The sequence below is a fragment of the Equus quagga genome, unplaced genomic scaffold, assembly GCF_021613505.1.
Source record: "Equus quagga isolate Etosha38 unplaced genomic scaffold, UCLA_HA_Equagga_1.0 146_RagTag, whole genome shotgun sequence".
NCBI classification, from domain to species: domain Eukaryota; kingdom Metazoa; phylum Chordata; class Mammalia; order Perissodactyla; family Equidae; genus Equus; species Equus quagga.
Genome location: NW_025796728.1, coordinates 3460368 through 3474962, shown reverse-complemented (window position 1 = coordinate 3474962; position 14595 = coordinate 3460368). Strand labels below are relative to the sequence as shown.

Here is a 14595-nt window from a genome sequence, read left to right as displayed (position 1 = left end):
AGTATTTCAAGTAAAAGTGGAGGAAAATGTACAGTGCCTACATAGGAATCTTTGAGTATCAGGAGAAAAGTAATGGCTATAAGATGTGACTCAAAACTTATACAGTAAGAGAGATAATAAACGTCATTAATTTGGGAAACTACCGCTCAAGGATACACTTTTTAAATGGCTGAATTAGACATATATAATAAAAAACATTCATAAACTGATCAATGTACCCACATAAGAGCATCTTAAGGAAAACTGACAAAGCAACGGTCCCACATATTATTTCTTACAATCAAATCTCAATTATCTAGGTGAAGGATGGTTGCTTTTCTATTATGCACAAAACCCAAGGAAGTCTACCAAAACTGTTCACAGGTCTCCAACTTGCACACCTTACCACCACCATAACATAAACTCAGTAACTGCAAGCTAAAAGAATACCACCTAACTTTAAAATTAGCTTAGGAGAAAACACCTGGAAGCTTAATTTGCTCCTTCCCCCAAAAAATATATTCTGAAAAATATACTCCAAAAACAAAAATACAATGATTGCGAGGATTATCCCCTTGGCCTCATGTACTCCTCCATGAGTATGGACAACTAAGAGCTGTCTGGGTGCTCCTAGGCTCCACTACACACAGCCTTGGATGAAGGATATTTATTGACAGGCGGGAGGAGGCCACACCAGCTACATCCAGGAAAGGACGTGAAATTTGTGAATAGGAACCACACCACAAGCTCAAGCGCTTACAGGGCATAGACAATTAAAGTCACTAAAATAAGGCAATCAGGTAAAGATGCAAAATGACAACTGGTCCCAGAAGTAGGAGAGAGAATGCGAAATGGAGTGCCTAAACCCAATCTAAAGGGGATTTCTGCGCCTCAGTCCAGCCGACCGTTGCCACGCACAAAAGTACTAAAGCCGCAAGATCTTATTTTACAAGGAAAGTTGCTCACCAGATTTTTATCAGATTTTAAAAAGAAACAAAAAAATCGCAGGCAACCAATTCAGACAAAGGATTGTGTTAACCAAACCAAATTATAGGCTAAATCAGACCCCCGGGCCACAATTGGCAACTTTTGGTTTAGGGATTTAGTAGGCAAAAAGAGGGAAAGGCAGAAGACTAGACTGAGAAGTAACAAAGATCAATACCAAGTAAAGTTAAAATGAAAGAGGTGTGATGGGAATCTGCCTAGAATGCCGAAAAGAGGAGCTGCCTGAAACGTTCGAGAAATGGGGCCCGTGATAAACTCCCGAAGGAGAAGAAAAGTGAGTGAGAGCAAGGGCGGAGGCAGCTCTGCCGGGCAAGCGCCTTGGTGGGCACGCAGGTGAGAGCGAGGACGGGAGCCATTCTCACCACTGGCCGCGGAAGGCTGCGGGGCTCCAGGTCCCGCGGGGCTGCGCCGGGAGGAGCTACCTGCAGCCGCAGCGGTCGCCGCTCCTCCGGGGCTGGGGCCAGGACCTGCAGCGCCCACCGACCCCTTCTCTCGCCCTCCTCCGGCGCCGCGGAGATGGACTCCATTTCCCGAGGAGGGGGCCCCGGTGGCCCGTCCTCGGGCTCGGCCTCGGCCACCGGCCACCTGGCGCCAGGAGGCTTCCATCCCTGCAGAAGGAAAAAAAAAAGGAGTGGAAGGAGCGTGAGCGCAGGGGCGCCGAGGCAGGGGAGAGGGGCGGTGGGGGAAGCCCGTCGGAGGGCCGAACCAGGAAGGTCTCCGCAGGGCAGGGACCGAGTTTGAGCAGGTCGCGGCCCTACGCTCCCGGAGGGCGAGTCCCCTCTAAGTCCGGGCGCTGGAGATGGACGGAGAGGGCGAGGGAGAGGACTGGGCAGAGAAATGAACTGCGGGGCAAGGAGCATCCAAGGAACCGGAGAGGGAGAGCCGGGGAGAAGCTAACCGCCTCCTCAGCCTCAGGGGGACCGCGGTGGGGGAAGAGCTGCAGACTGACCCGGCGGCCCCCGCCAGGAACCAACTGCAGTAGCGGACCCTACGGAAAGCTACGTCGCCTTACCGACGGCGCCCGCCCCCAGCGACTACAACTCCCAGAAACCCCCGTCCACCGCCCGCAGAATGCGTGGCACCGCTGGCCGCTTCCTTATCCGGGAATGGGGCGGGGCTCCGGGCGCGTGCGTTTACTGCGTCGGGCCTTCGGAAACTACAGTTCCCGGCGTGCTCTGGGGCTCAGGCGAGGTCGGCGCCCAGAGAGGGCGCAAGCGGGCGGAAAGCGAGTCGCCCCAGCCCAGTTGTTGATGTCGGAGGGTGCTTCTGGTTCCCTGCGGCTGCCTTAAACCAAGCTGGGTATCAGGATTCTGTCCGGAGGGCCGTAATTGACTGCCTGCCATCTCTAGCCTCGCCTTCGGGCTTTCAGGTGGCAGGAGGAGTCTCACTGACGGGAAAGTGAAAACGCTTCGGGGTCGGGGAAGAGGGAGGGAAAGCTGGGATACTGTTGCGGAAAACTAGATGGAGAAAGCGCCCTTTCTGGTTTGCTAAAGCAATGTAGAAGATAAATCTAACGCCTGTTATTATCATAGTCCTTTATAGTTTACAATATGCTTGTACTGAAGCAGGCCGATTTTTACCCTCACGACAGCTCCCTAAAGTAGATTTTATTAAGGAAAGTAGTTGAGACCCAAGACCTAAATCGTCTCACTTCGCTGAGTTTTCCAATAAGGGACCTAGATATAGAGAGAGAAATTTCAAAACTGTGGGAATCTGTCTGGGATTGAGAAATATAGTCATCGTGTTTGGGACTACACAATGCTTATACAACCCTTCACCTTGGGAATCAGGAATCATACTACTTTGGAATCGGAAAGAATCTTATGTGTTCTCTGAATGAGCATTTATGATAGTATCGTAGTAAAGTTTTGTAATGGAGAGCTAATATATATCATAATGTAGAGGTGTGTAAATTGAGAATGTGTTTTCAAAAGTTACCACTGCTGCTATTTCTACTTTGAAATTTCAGACAGTATTTGAGGAAAACAAGAGTTCTTTGTGTTTATCAAAAGGGAACATGGGGAGGCGGAGGGTGTGGCCAAGTGGTTAAAGTTCCGCTCGCTCGTGGCTTGGTCAGCCCGGAGTTTGCAGGTTAGGATCCTGGGCAGGACCTACTCTGCTCGTCAGCCATGCTGTGGAGGCATCCCACCTACAAAATTCAGGAAGATTGGCATGGGTGTTAGTTCAGGGTGAATCTTCCTCATCCAAAAAAAAAGGGGGGGGAGAACATGAGAAATCTTGATCTGGGTAGTAGTTTCACTTGTGTGTACATATGTAAAAACTCAACAATTACACATTTATGACTTGTGCAATTTACTATATGTATGATACACCTCAATTTTGAAAAGAATTCTAAAATAAAATATAGAAAAAAGATATCTGAATACCTCTATTGTTCAGTCATTTGAAAAATGATTTTATTGTTTTTATCCATTACTGACGTAACCTCTTGATATGAATTCTTTTTGCTAGAATATCCATACACAACTCCCCAATTACATCTATCCTTGACAAATAAATCTGTACTTAGGTAAACACTGTGCCAGTTATCAACTTATTGCCTCTCAGGTCCAATTCACCCTTCACTATATTCTCTGTGATAATGGATAGGACTTCTTTAAAGATCTCCACGGATAGCACAATGTGAAGTTTTCTCAGCAGAGGGCGCTGGAGAGACACTGAAAGAAAGACCCTGTTCTGGTATTTCCCGCTGCTACACAGCGGGTCAGCGAACTTGCAGCCTCGGCCCTGCCTGGCCTCACCCTTCCCAGCAGCCTTCTCAACATGGAAACTGGTCCGAAGGCCGCCTGCTCACACTGGTGCCTTGAGATGCCCCTTACTTGTTTCCTGACCCCCGCCCCTTGCATCTGCCATCACTCCCTCTGCAGACCCAGGCTCAGCTCACCTGTGCCTCAGCCCCATTCCCTCTGCACGCCCACCCCACTCAAGAGAGACTGCAGAACAGCTGCGGCCAGAAGGAACCAGTAAGGTTATCTGCTCTCCAGTGGGCTGAACTTCACCTTCTCCAATAAGATCTGAACCCCAGCCTTGGGGAGGGGGACCCTTCCAAGTTTGTCCTTCCTTGAGTACTGTCCCTCAGTCCTAGAGGAGCATATACCGTTTCCTCATCGTCATTCCTTTATGAGAGCTTAGTAATTCTTTGTTAAACTAAACCCCTGTGTGGTTTCTATTCCTGATTTGACCCAGACTGATAAAGGAGCTATAAACATTTTATGTATCAGTTGGCATACTGGGTATGACCCGCTCAGACTGCAACTAAAAAGAAAAGGAGAAAGTGTTAAGTAAAATAAAGGATACAACATAAAGTGTAAAATATACCAGCCAAAATAAGTAAAAATGATGTTCTGCCATATGTGGGGCAGAGGAGCACTAGAAAAATTAAACAATCAGAATGATTTTCCTAGCCAGGTTAAAATGCATGTAACTTTAGAAGACTGATTCCTTTTTTGTTTTACTTAGTAATATTCAGAATTGAATGATAAAAATAGTACTGTATGATGCAAATTTCATGAGAATGAAAAAGAGAAATTTTTTTAACTGGGATATCATTTTACTTTTTTCAGGGAAACCTTCACAACAGAGACAAAGTCAACCGAACATTTATTCGTATTTAATGTAAACTGTTTTCAAATATTCCACTGAATAATCTATCCATCAATCTGTAGCTGAGTCTAACAAATACCCAACACTGTCAGGTGCCGGACATTCATAGTCAGAGATGAGAAGGGTTCACTAACTAAAGTACCAGGATAGGGATGAAGAGGCTCATGAAGATGCTGAGAACTGAGAAAATTGTTAAGGGTGGAGTAATATTTGAATGGGGTGGAAGGAGGTGTTCCAAGCCGTAGGGGCTGCATGAGCCAAAGCTTAGAAGTGAAAATAAACATGGCACATATTTGAACCAGAAAAGAGAAAATTCTGTTGAATCCCAAGGCAAAGGTGATAAACAGGGTTGAAGAGGCCTTGAAAATAGAAGTAGAAAATGTTGATCTCAATGTTGACAGTAAGTAGCTACTATGAGGTACAAGGGAAAGGAGGTAACATCATAAATCAAGGTTTTTCAGGAAAATTAATGTAAAGATAATAATGAAATTTGAGCTGGGAAGGGCCTTGTGGGAGAATAGCTACCTAGAATTAAACTATAGTCTCTGTGACTCTCAGTTTACAAACTTAGATGTGCAAATAATCACATTTCAGTAATCTGAGTCTTTAACTTAATTTGAGCTCTGAGTTTTATCTTCCCAGGATTGGTTGGAAAATTCATGCATTCATTAATCTGTTCAACAACTATTTATTTAAATATTTTTATTTTTATTTTTTTGAGGAAGATTAGCATTGAGCTAACATCTGCTGCCAATCCTCCTCTTTTTGCTGAGGAAGACTGGCCCTGAGCTAACATCCGTGTCCATCTTCCTCTACTTTATATGTGGGACACCTACCACAGCATGGCTTGCCAAGCAATGCCTTGTCCACACCCAGGATCTGAACCAGCGAACCCTGGGCTGCCGAAGCGGAATGTGTGCACTTAACTGCTGTGCCACTGCGCCGGCCCCTCAACAACTATTTATAATTATGTCTCTATTATGCCCAAGACACTTTCTAGGCACTGGAAATAGAGCAATAATTAAAGTACATGGGACATATATATAAATCCAGGGGTTTTATTTCTAAAGAAAGCAGATATTTCTGCTAGACTTTAGTATATTATAATAGAATATATTATGTATAAATATATATTTTTTATGTTAATATTGGTACCGAACCTCTTAATCTCAAGTTCGTGTGCCTGATGTACAGTAAGCAAACACTGAGACATCAGTGCTGGGAGACAGAGAAAGGTTTATTCAAATTGGCCAAGATGAGAAAGCAGGAGCATGCATTCTCTCAAATCTGCCTTAAGAGAAGAAGGCAGGGGGGTTTATAGAGCTAAGGGGTGTGGCAGGAGGAAGTTCAGAGAAACAAAAGGGTAATCCGTGTTTCTTTCATTCCAGATAAGCCCCTGGGCAATCTGACTTCTGAAGGGCATCGGTGGCAGCTAGTGATACCTACCGACCCTGATATCAGTTTCCCTACATTAAACCCAGCATATATGGGGTTAAAACCAAAGCACTCATTCCCTGCTTACTCCCTGGCTTCCTGGCTCCAGAATCCACTATCCTCCATGGACACAGACACCACCAAGGACAAGCGCCTGCATTTACTATCTCCTCCCTGCCACGGACATACAGGCTACTGGGAAAGCTCCAACCAACAAGGCCATATGCTCCCCCTCCCCTACCTAAAACCCCAAGTAAAAACCCTTCCTTTGAGCTTTTCGGGGAGTTTGGGATTTCAACGTTAGCTGCCCTCTCTGCTTGCTCAGCACTGTGCAATAATAAAATTTCTACTTTCTTCCACCACACCCAGTGTCAGAGATTGGCTTGCTGCACAACAGGTCAGCGAACTCACTTCAGGTTCGGTATCACTAGGGGCTGGTAATCTAGTGATCCTTGAAGCCATTCTTATCTTCTGTAAAACAAGCTCATAAATCCTTGTGACCCTTGAGTTACTCCTCAGGTTAAACAGGAAAACAGCTAATTGCCAAGATTAACTTCTTTTCATAACAAGGTCGAAAGCTAATCTTATTGAATATTTACTGTAAGCCTCAGGGACCCAGCTTCAGTATTATTATATATTGGATATACTATGTATGTTATCCTAATATTATGGGCATTATGTATATCTCATATATATTATTTATCCTATAGTAAACACCATATTGTTCCAGCCTCTTTTGCTGCTGAGTGTAGCCCAGCACCACACTGTAAGTTTTTCTCAGTGAGATGTAGGTGGAAGTGAGTTGTGTGACTTCTGGAAAGTGTCCTGAAGGGAGACAGGATCTCCTTCTTCCTGCCTTTCTCTTTCCCAATGCCTAAGGTGTGAATGGGATGGCAGGAGCTGGATTAGCCATCTCAGACCATGAAGTGATCTTAGGAGAGGACGCCTAGGGAATGGAGGCCAGACTGGTTGAAGCATCCATATAGAAGGAGCTTGTATCCCCGAGGACTTCATTGAGCAAAATGTGATAGCAGTCCTGGTCTGCCTACATCTGGACGTCAGCATGAGTAGTAAATATAGATCTATCATGTTTAAAGCACAGTTCCTGAATTCTACTAAGCCACTATTAGCTTCTGTTTGCAGATGAACCAACTGCTAGACTAATACAAAGTACAAACAGTCCAGTTTTGTGGAGGAAAGAAAGGCGATGATTCAATTTCAATAAATTTTATAATATAAACCTGTAATCAAATGTCATTAAAAGAGTTTTGTTATTTTTAATTCAGAGGAGGGACCGGCCTAGTGGTGCAGCGGTTAAGTTCACACGTTCCGCTTCTCGGCAGCCCGGGGTTCGCTGGTTCGGATCCCGGGTGCGGATGTGGCACCACTTGGCAAAAGCCATGCTATGGTAGGCGTCCCACATGTAAAGTAGAGGAAGATGGGCACCGATGTTAGCTCAGGGCTAATCTTCCTCAAAAAAAAAAAAATTCAGAGGAAATGAGATGGTTGTCAGAGAATAGAATCACTAGCTAAAGGGGGTGATAAATTTTCAATTCCTGGAGATCTTTGCAATCGATTAGATATCATTTTGTTGGGTATTAATCAGGTGAGCTCAGCAGTAGTTAACCTGACATCTGAAGATGCTTTCTAGGATTGTTATTGGATTATTCTGTTGTGCTTATTTTTCCAGGGTTTGCTTCAAAACCGTGACACTAGAAACCTATTAGTTCCTGCTATAGACTGATCCTGCCCCCAAACAGTGTCTAAGGCTCCTAAAGTTGTTAGGTGCATTCATTTTCACAATTACTGTGTTTTCCTCTTGAAGAGAAAAAAAATCTGGGAAATTCTAGTTCAAGTAAACTCAAGGCACCTTGTAAAAACATGCTTGCCATTCACCTGCAATCTAGTAAAAGATTCACTATTTCTCTGAATGTGTTGAAAGAAAATTCTCTAAGCCCCTCAAAGTGGGATTGACATTCAGATATCACTTTAAAAAAGAAGAAGATAGGGGCTGGCCCGGTGTCATAGCGATTAAGTTCACACTCCACTTTGGCGGCCCGGCCTTCACTGGTTCTGATCCCAGGTGCAGACCTGCACACTGCTCATCAGGTCAGACTGTGGTGGTGTCCCATATACAAAAAATAGAGGAAGATTGCCACAGATGTTAGCTCAGTGACAATCTTCCTCAATTAAAAAAGAAGAAGATTGGTAACAGATGTTAGCTCAGGGCCAGTCTTCCTAACACACACAAAAAAGATGTAACTGGCTGGGAGTGGAATAATTCACCAGTACTTTATGATCTCAAGAAATAACAAGCAACCACTCTAAATAAGCTGTGTTTCATTCCCACAAAAGCACTGTGAGGAGTTATCGTCCTGATGTTTCATATGAAAAGACTGCCACAACCTCCACTTTTGTGTATTTTCCCCTCCCCTTTCCCATTACATGATTTCCCTCAGCTCTGCCTAGGCTAACGTGAACTCTTTCCTCTTCTAGGCAATTCTACTTACCCTTCTCTGGAAAAGAGCTTTCTTTACAAATTTCCAGTAGTGACCCATTAATTAATCATTAAATCAATTTAGTAGTTTGCAACAAGCATTTTTTCAAAAGAACTAAAATAGAATAGATAAAAAAGGAAGTTCCTGAGTGCATTGCATGTTATAAGGGTAAGTATTCTTTTCTGAAAGGTTTGTTACAGCTGTGTGCTTTCTGGGTCACACAAAATGCATTTTATATGGGTCATTTACTGTGGGTCATAATCAAGGAAGTTGGAACAGACTGCCCTAGAAACAACTACTCTCATTATTGCACCTGTCCTCTCTGCTCAGAAATAATATTTTTTTCTTTTCTTCAAAACTTTGCTGAATATTCACTTTTAAGAATCATTTGCTCCCAGTGAGAACAGTTTTTGTACCATGTTGTCTGTAGTGTGTCTTAAAAGTACAGCAAACACTCAGGAAAGTCCAAACAGTAAAGCAAAGTCAGGGGCTCCTGGATCGCTCCATTTCTCACATTTGGCTTCAGAGCTAGATGAGCTTTAAGGTGTCTTTCCACAGTGAGATTAGATGTTCCTTTTCTCTTAGTCGTCAAAGATAGGTCTGGGAATTTTCAGTTTCCCAGGGACCTTTACAGATGGAGTATCAGACGAATTAGCCAGTGGTAAGTCTTTCCATTCTCTTAATGATCATCTAGGTTTCTTTGCTTGTTGTTGTTTGGGGTTTTTTTAAGCATAAGAAATTCTGTCAGCTTTGTCTCTCTGGACTAGAGTCCCATGCTCCCTCCCCTACGGCCATTTATTCACACGTCACCCTTTTAGTCATTGTTAAGAGCTCATCCACCTCTAGTGAAATATATTCAGGGTTCACTAAACAGAAGTTCAGACAAGTTTCTAAGTTAGGATGCCTCATGATTTTCCACAAAGGCAAGAAAGTTTCTTCTTAAAACTTCCTAATGACACATAGTCTTTTTGTGATCTTTTTGTAAATCCTCACTGGGAACGTTACAAGCTATAAAACATTACAAGCTCCTTATCTAGGCCTTTTCTGCATTTGATTGCTTAGATGCAATCATCTTAAAATTATAATTGGAATTATTTTACCCCCAGTGGAACTTCTCTATACTGAGGCTCATCCACTGGTTTTATGATCGTGTTTATACATGTTAAGTACGACCAGTCCCATCAGGATCAATACATCGAGAATCTGTTTATCCTTATCTTTTACTGCATAATGTCTGTTCTAAATCTTATATACAATTTAAAGTTTGAGAGGATCATAGAATTTGAAGAGAGAGATCTTAACTGGGCTCAGGGAGCCAATGATTAATCCACGTTGCCAATATACATGACGTACTATATTTGATTGTAGATAAGTGTTTGAAATGTAGTTAATCTATATTACGTATTTGTATATTTTTTGTGAGTTATTTTTGACCACCCTCTCTGAGCTGCCTTTAAGCAAAGCCTTGCTGGTTTGGCATGGTGGCCAGGGGAGCAGGCCCCCTCGCAAGGAAAAGAATAGGGGGCCAGCCCCATGACCGAGTGGTTAAGTTTGCATGCTCCGCTTGGGTGGCCCGGGGTTTCACTGGTTTGGATCCTGGGTGCAGACTTAGCACCCCTCATCAAGCCATGCTGAGGTGGCATCCCACATAGCAGAGCCAGAAGGACATACAACTAGAATACACAACTATGTACTAGGGGGCTTTGAGGAGAAGAAGAAAAAAAATGATTGGCAACAGATGTTAGCTCAGGTGCCAATCTTTAAAAAGAAAGTGGTGGGGGGCACCGGCCCAGTGGCGCAGGGGTTAAGTTCGCACATTCTGCTTCAGCGGCCCAGGGTTCACCAGTTCAGATCCCCGGTGTGGACCTACACATGCTGTGGCAGGCATCCCACATGTAAAGTAGAGGGAGATGGGCATGGCTGTTAGCTCAGGGCCAGTCTTCCTCAAAAAAAAAAAAAAAAAGGAAAAGATAGAAATGAGACTAGGTCAGTGGTGTTAAATCAAGAGGTCTATATTAAGGAATTTAGCACGAAAATCTCAATAAAGAATTTCTAAAAAGGGAAACAATATCCATTATTTCAGTACAGTAAAAAAAAAAAACCTGTCATTTTTCTATCATGAAAGAATCGCCTCTCTTTAATCAATGAGTTCAAATGCCCAATTATTTTAAACATAAAAATAAAAGGTATATAATCAAAGCAAATGTCATGTTACCTTACTGATATGCTTCTTTGGGAGTTTTATATCTTTTGTGCTCTTTGAGCATTTTGAAATTATATCTGAAGGGAGCAATGGAAATACTTGTAATGTAGATTTATTAATTATCAGTATTTTTTTCAAACTAAGGAACTAAGAAGAGTGACTTATTACATTCAAAAATGAATGGAAAAAAATTACATTCCCATCCTAGAGGCCTCCTGATACTGGTAGGCAAGTGTTCATCCCTTGAGTGCCCCGGTGGCTCGTCGGTTACTCTTTCTGCCGAGAGTAAGCAATGAGACCAACTGGGGGATATCAAGGAACACCATGGACTTTGGTGCCACCAGGATACCTATGCCCCTCAGCATCGTGAATCTCTGTGACAACCCCAGGAAACAGGCTCCCTGCTCTCTGAAGAACTAATTCAAGTAGCTTCTTGGACCAAGTCCAACTGGCCAAAGCTCAGCCCAGATAACACAGAAATGAACCTAACCAAAAAGGAGAAACTGGCAATCTGACAAGAAATCCAATATCAACTCTTTTTAAAGGCCAACATTGTCAGCCCGATGAGTAATTTTGTGGTAAATTGCTATTTTCAGAATCCCAGAGGAATGCATTGGTGAAAAATGCATTCTTTCACCTCTAATTCATCAGGAAACCAAGAGCCAGACATGAGATGTAATTCTAGAAGGTATTGTCTCAAATTTACCCAATATGCGCTCTGACTGGCTTAAAGTGGAAACATACAGATAACAGGCATGTTCTCACCAAGGAGAACCCCATAAAGCACTCGACTTGGTCTGTGCAGATAGCAGTCAAGTACAACCTCATAGAGAAACAAACACTGAACCAGGGGTTAAAAGTTCAGGCTTTGCCACTAAACTAGCTGTGTGAATTTAGACTTAATTCCTCTACTCCTCTTTGTTTTTCTTCTTTGGAAATAGTTCAAATATACCAAAAATTATAGAAAGAAGGTATATACATAATTGTATATAAGTTTGTCAAATCTTAACATTTGGACTTATTTGCTTCAGATTGTTTTAAAAGATAGAAAACAGCACAGATAGTTGAAGTCCTATGAATTTCTCACCCTCTTTGCCATCCTATCCTCTCCATCCCCCACAGAAGTAACCTCTGTTCTGGTTTCTGCTATGTGTCATTCCCATGCCTGTTATTAAACTGTTACATCACAGGTGCAGAGCCATCAACACTATCTAGTATTGGGTTGTATGTTTGTAAATTTTGTATGGATGATATTATAGGTACATAGGACAGTCAGCACAAATGGAAGGGTTAGGAGCAGGCACCTCTGGACCACATTGTCTGGGTTCAAATAGCGGTCGTTCCACTTCCTTCCTGTGGGCTTTGGGCAAATTACTTATACTCTCTGTGCCTCTCTTTCCTCATCTGTTAAACAGAGGACATGATGGAACCTTATAGGTTGTCATGAGGATTAAATGTATTGACATCTAGAAAGTACTTGGGGCAGTGCCTGGCATAAACCAAGCATTAGGTGTTGTCTGTTACTATTTAAACATTTTATAGAATTCCATTGTATGAATATATTCCAATTTATATATCTAGTCTCCTTTTGATGAACGTTTAGGCTGTTTCCAATTTTTTACCATTATAAGCATTCTTCAACATGTCTCCTTGTGCATATGTGGCCGATTTTCTCTAGTGACTAATATCTAAGAATGAAATTGCTGGGTTTTAGGTCAGCCCAATGTTGGGCTCTAGCAGATATTAGCATATTGTTCTCAGATATATGGTAAAATCCCCCAGTTTCACTCCAAGTCCCTGGTACTCGACATCCTCAACAACTCATCATTTCTGTATTTGTAAAATGAGGAGGGTGAGCTAGGTGCTCTCCAGAGTGTTCTTGCATTTTCTATATTCTATGATTCTCTTTCCTTGAATTTCCTGCTTTCTCTCTTCCTCTAGAGGTAAACTAGTTCAGGGAATAGCAAACTATTTCTTCTTCTTGTAAGCCTGTTGTTCAGTATTTTATATTCTGAAAAGTCTAAAAACTAGGACATCCAATAGTACAATTTCAGTAATCATAAGGAAGAATATTACCTAAATCGACAGTGTCCTAGCCAGGCATGCTTTCAACACTGTTAAAACAGATCAGTAGTTTTCAAACTTTTTAAAGCAATGGATTTTTCTTTAATAAAAATATAAACTGAATTTCAATATAAATGCTGTTTTCTCCTTTTTTTCCCTTTTGCTTACCTCTACTATATATCTTACAAGTTAGCAAAAAGCTTCCTGTAATATAATTATCATTATCGCTTTGGTGAAATTAAGAAATATTGAAATGCTTCAATTTATCTTGTTACTTTATCCATTAAACTTGCATTTGAAATTTTATTTGACCATGTTTTCATCTTAGATTGGTTTACATTTTGCTATACTAAAATATTCTGGAAATATCCATGTTAGAAAAAAATTACCCATTATTGCCAAAGAGCTCTAATTTTACTACCTATAATTTCTGTGGAGAAAAACAGCTTCAGACTTTGAAGTTATAATTGTAGACCAACATTGCCACCTAATGGTAAGAAGCTTAATCACATCATATTTCTAGTTGGAAAAGCTGGTTTTAAAGAGAATGTATACAAAATTTTGCAGTGATTCCTTCCGATGGGAACTTTACGTTATAATTGAGGTGGGAGGCAGGGTAAACACTTGTCAGATACGCAAGCAAGACTGGGTGATGAGGTTTCTGCTTCCTCCCTGATCTGCCATCCATGAGTCCCAGACTTCTCTCTCCAATCTCCTCTCAGATGCAATTATTAAACATCTTTAAACTTCAGTCAGCCTTCCCTCGTCCTTATGCCAAGCCTGTTCTAGCCTTGATGTGTTAAGATGCTAGTTCCAGAGAGCCACCTGGAGTCTGGAATGAGCCTGGAATACGGCTGGTGTCTGGACTGCTAAAAGGTGAGCTCATGCTTTGGCATCCACAAGTACCCAGGTCAGCACTCTTACCATGGATCACCCTCAAGCCACAGGTTTCCTGTCTTTTTTAAAAATCCCCCGATGAAGCTGGAACACAGCTGTAAACCTCTGCATTGCACCCCCAGGTATCTAAACTGGAGCTCTCACTGCCACCTGTCCGAGTGTCTACCTGCAGGAGTCATGAGAAAGGAATTGGCTAAACCCTTCTTACCCCTGGCCTTTGAACCAAGAATCTGCCACTGTCCAATGTAAGCATCAGCAAGACTTGTAGAGTTTTGGGCCAGAGATCGTCAAATCAGAACCCTTGGATACGTCTCTAGCCCAGATCAGACTCAAAGTACCCACCCCCCTGGGTGGTGTGATTGGGGCTGCTTCTCCTCGGGAGCCAGCCCTGAGCCAGGTGTGTGACCCTCACTCCCTCCTATCTTACCAAATCTGCCTAATAGGAGTAGCCAGCAAGCCTTTTACAGTGTCTTAGACATTTTTATAACAGGCAAGAAAGAGCACAAAGACAAAGAATAAAATGCAGGTGAAGGAGAAGGAATAAGAAGAATAAGAAAAAAAGAGAGGAAAAAGAGCATTTGTCTCAGGCAGAAACCATGTTACATATAACTCACTGCCCACCTACTCCAGGACTAGCCACTTCCTCTGTAGTGAGGAAATACTTGCCTGCTGATATTAAAGAGATAGGCAAAATACAGAAAGGAAACATAGGATTGCAAAGACAATGTATAGTTCAATAGATATTCTATTCGAGGAGTAGAATAAATTGGCATACACTGATTGAGGTCTGTACAAATACCTGAAATGTCAAATTAATAAGAAGCCATATTAAGTCACGTTATTATAGGCAGGAATAGAAATCTTGTGTCAATTCCAGAAAGCTGTGTTGAG

The 14595-nt window shown here is 42.5% G+C and overlaps 1 protein-coding gene across 4 annotated transcripts in view; it reads right to left on the bottom strand.

Moving 5' to 3' along the window:
* LOC124232997 (NF-X1-type zinc finger protein NFXL1) overlaps positions 1-1992 on the bottom strand; it is a 55898-nt gene extending 53906 nt beyond the window's left edge. For 2 of the 4 annotated variants that reach the window (XM_046649993.1, XM_046649994.1), the window contains exons 1-2: positions 1934-1992; positions 1347-1592 (exon numbers count right to left, since the gene is read on the bottom strand). In XM_046649993.1, the coding sequence (XP_046505949.1) occupies positions 1347-1590 (244 nt within the window). In that variant the 5' untranslated portion in view covers positions 1591-1592; positions 1934-1992. The remainder of the gene's footprint in view (positions 1-1346; positions 1593-1933) is intronic. The other 2 variants (XM_046649995.1, XM_046649996.1) reach the window with 1 other exon arrangement.
* Between the last annotated feature and the right edge of the window lie 12603 nt (positions 1993-14595).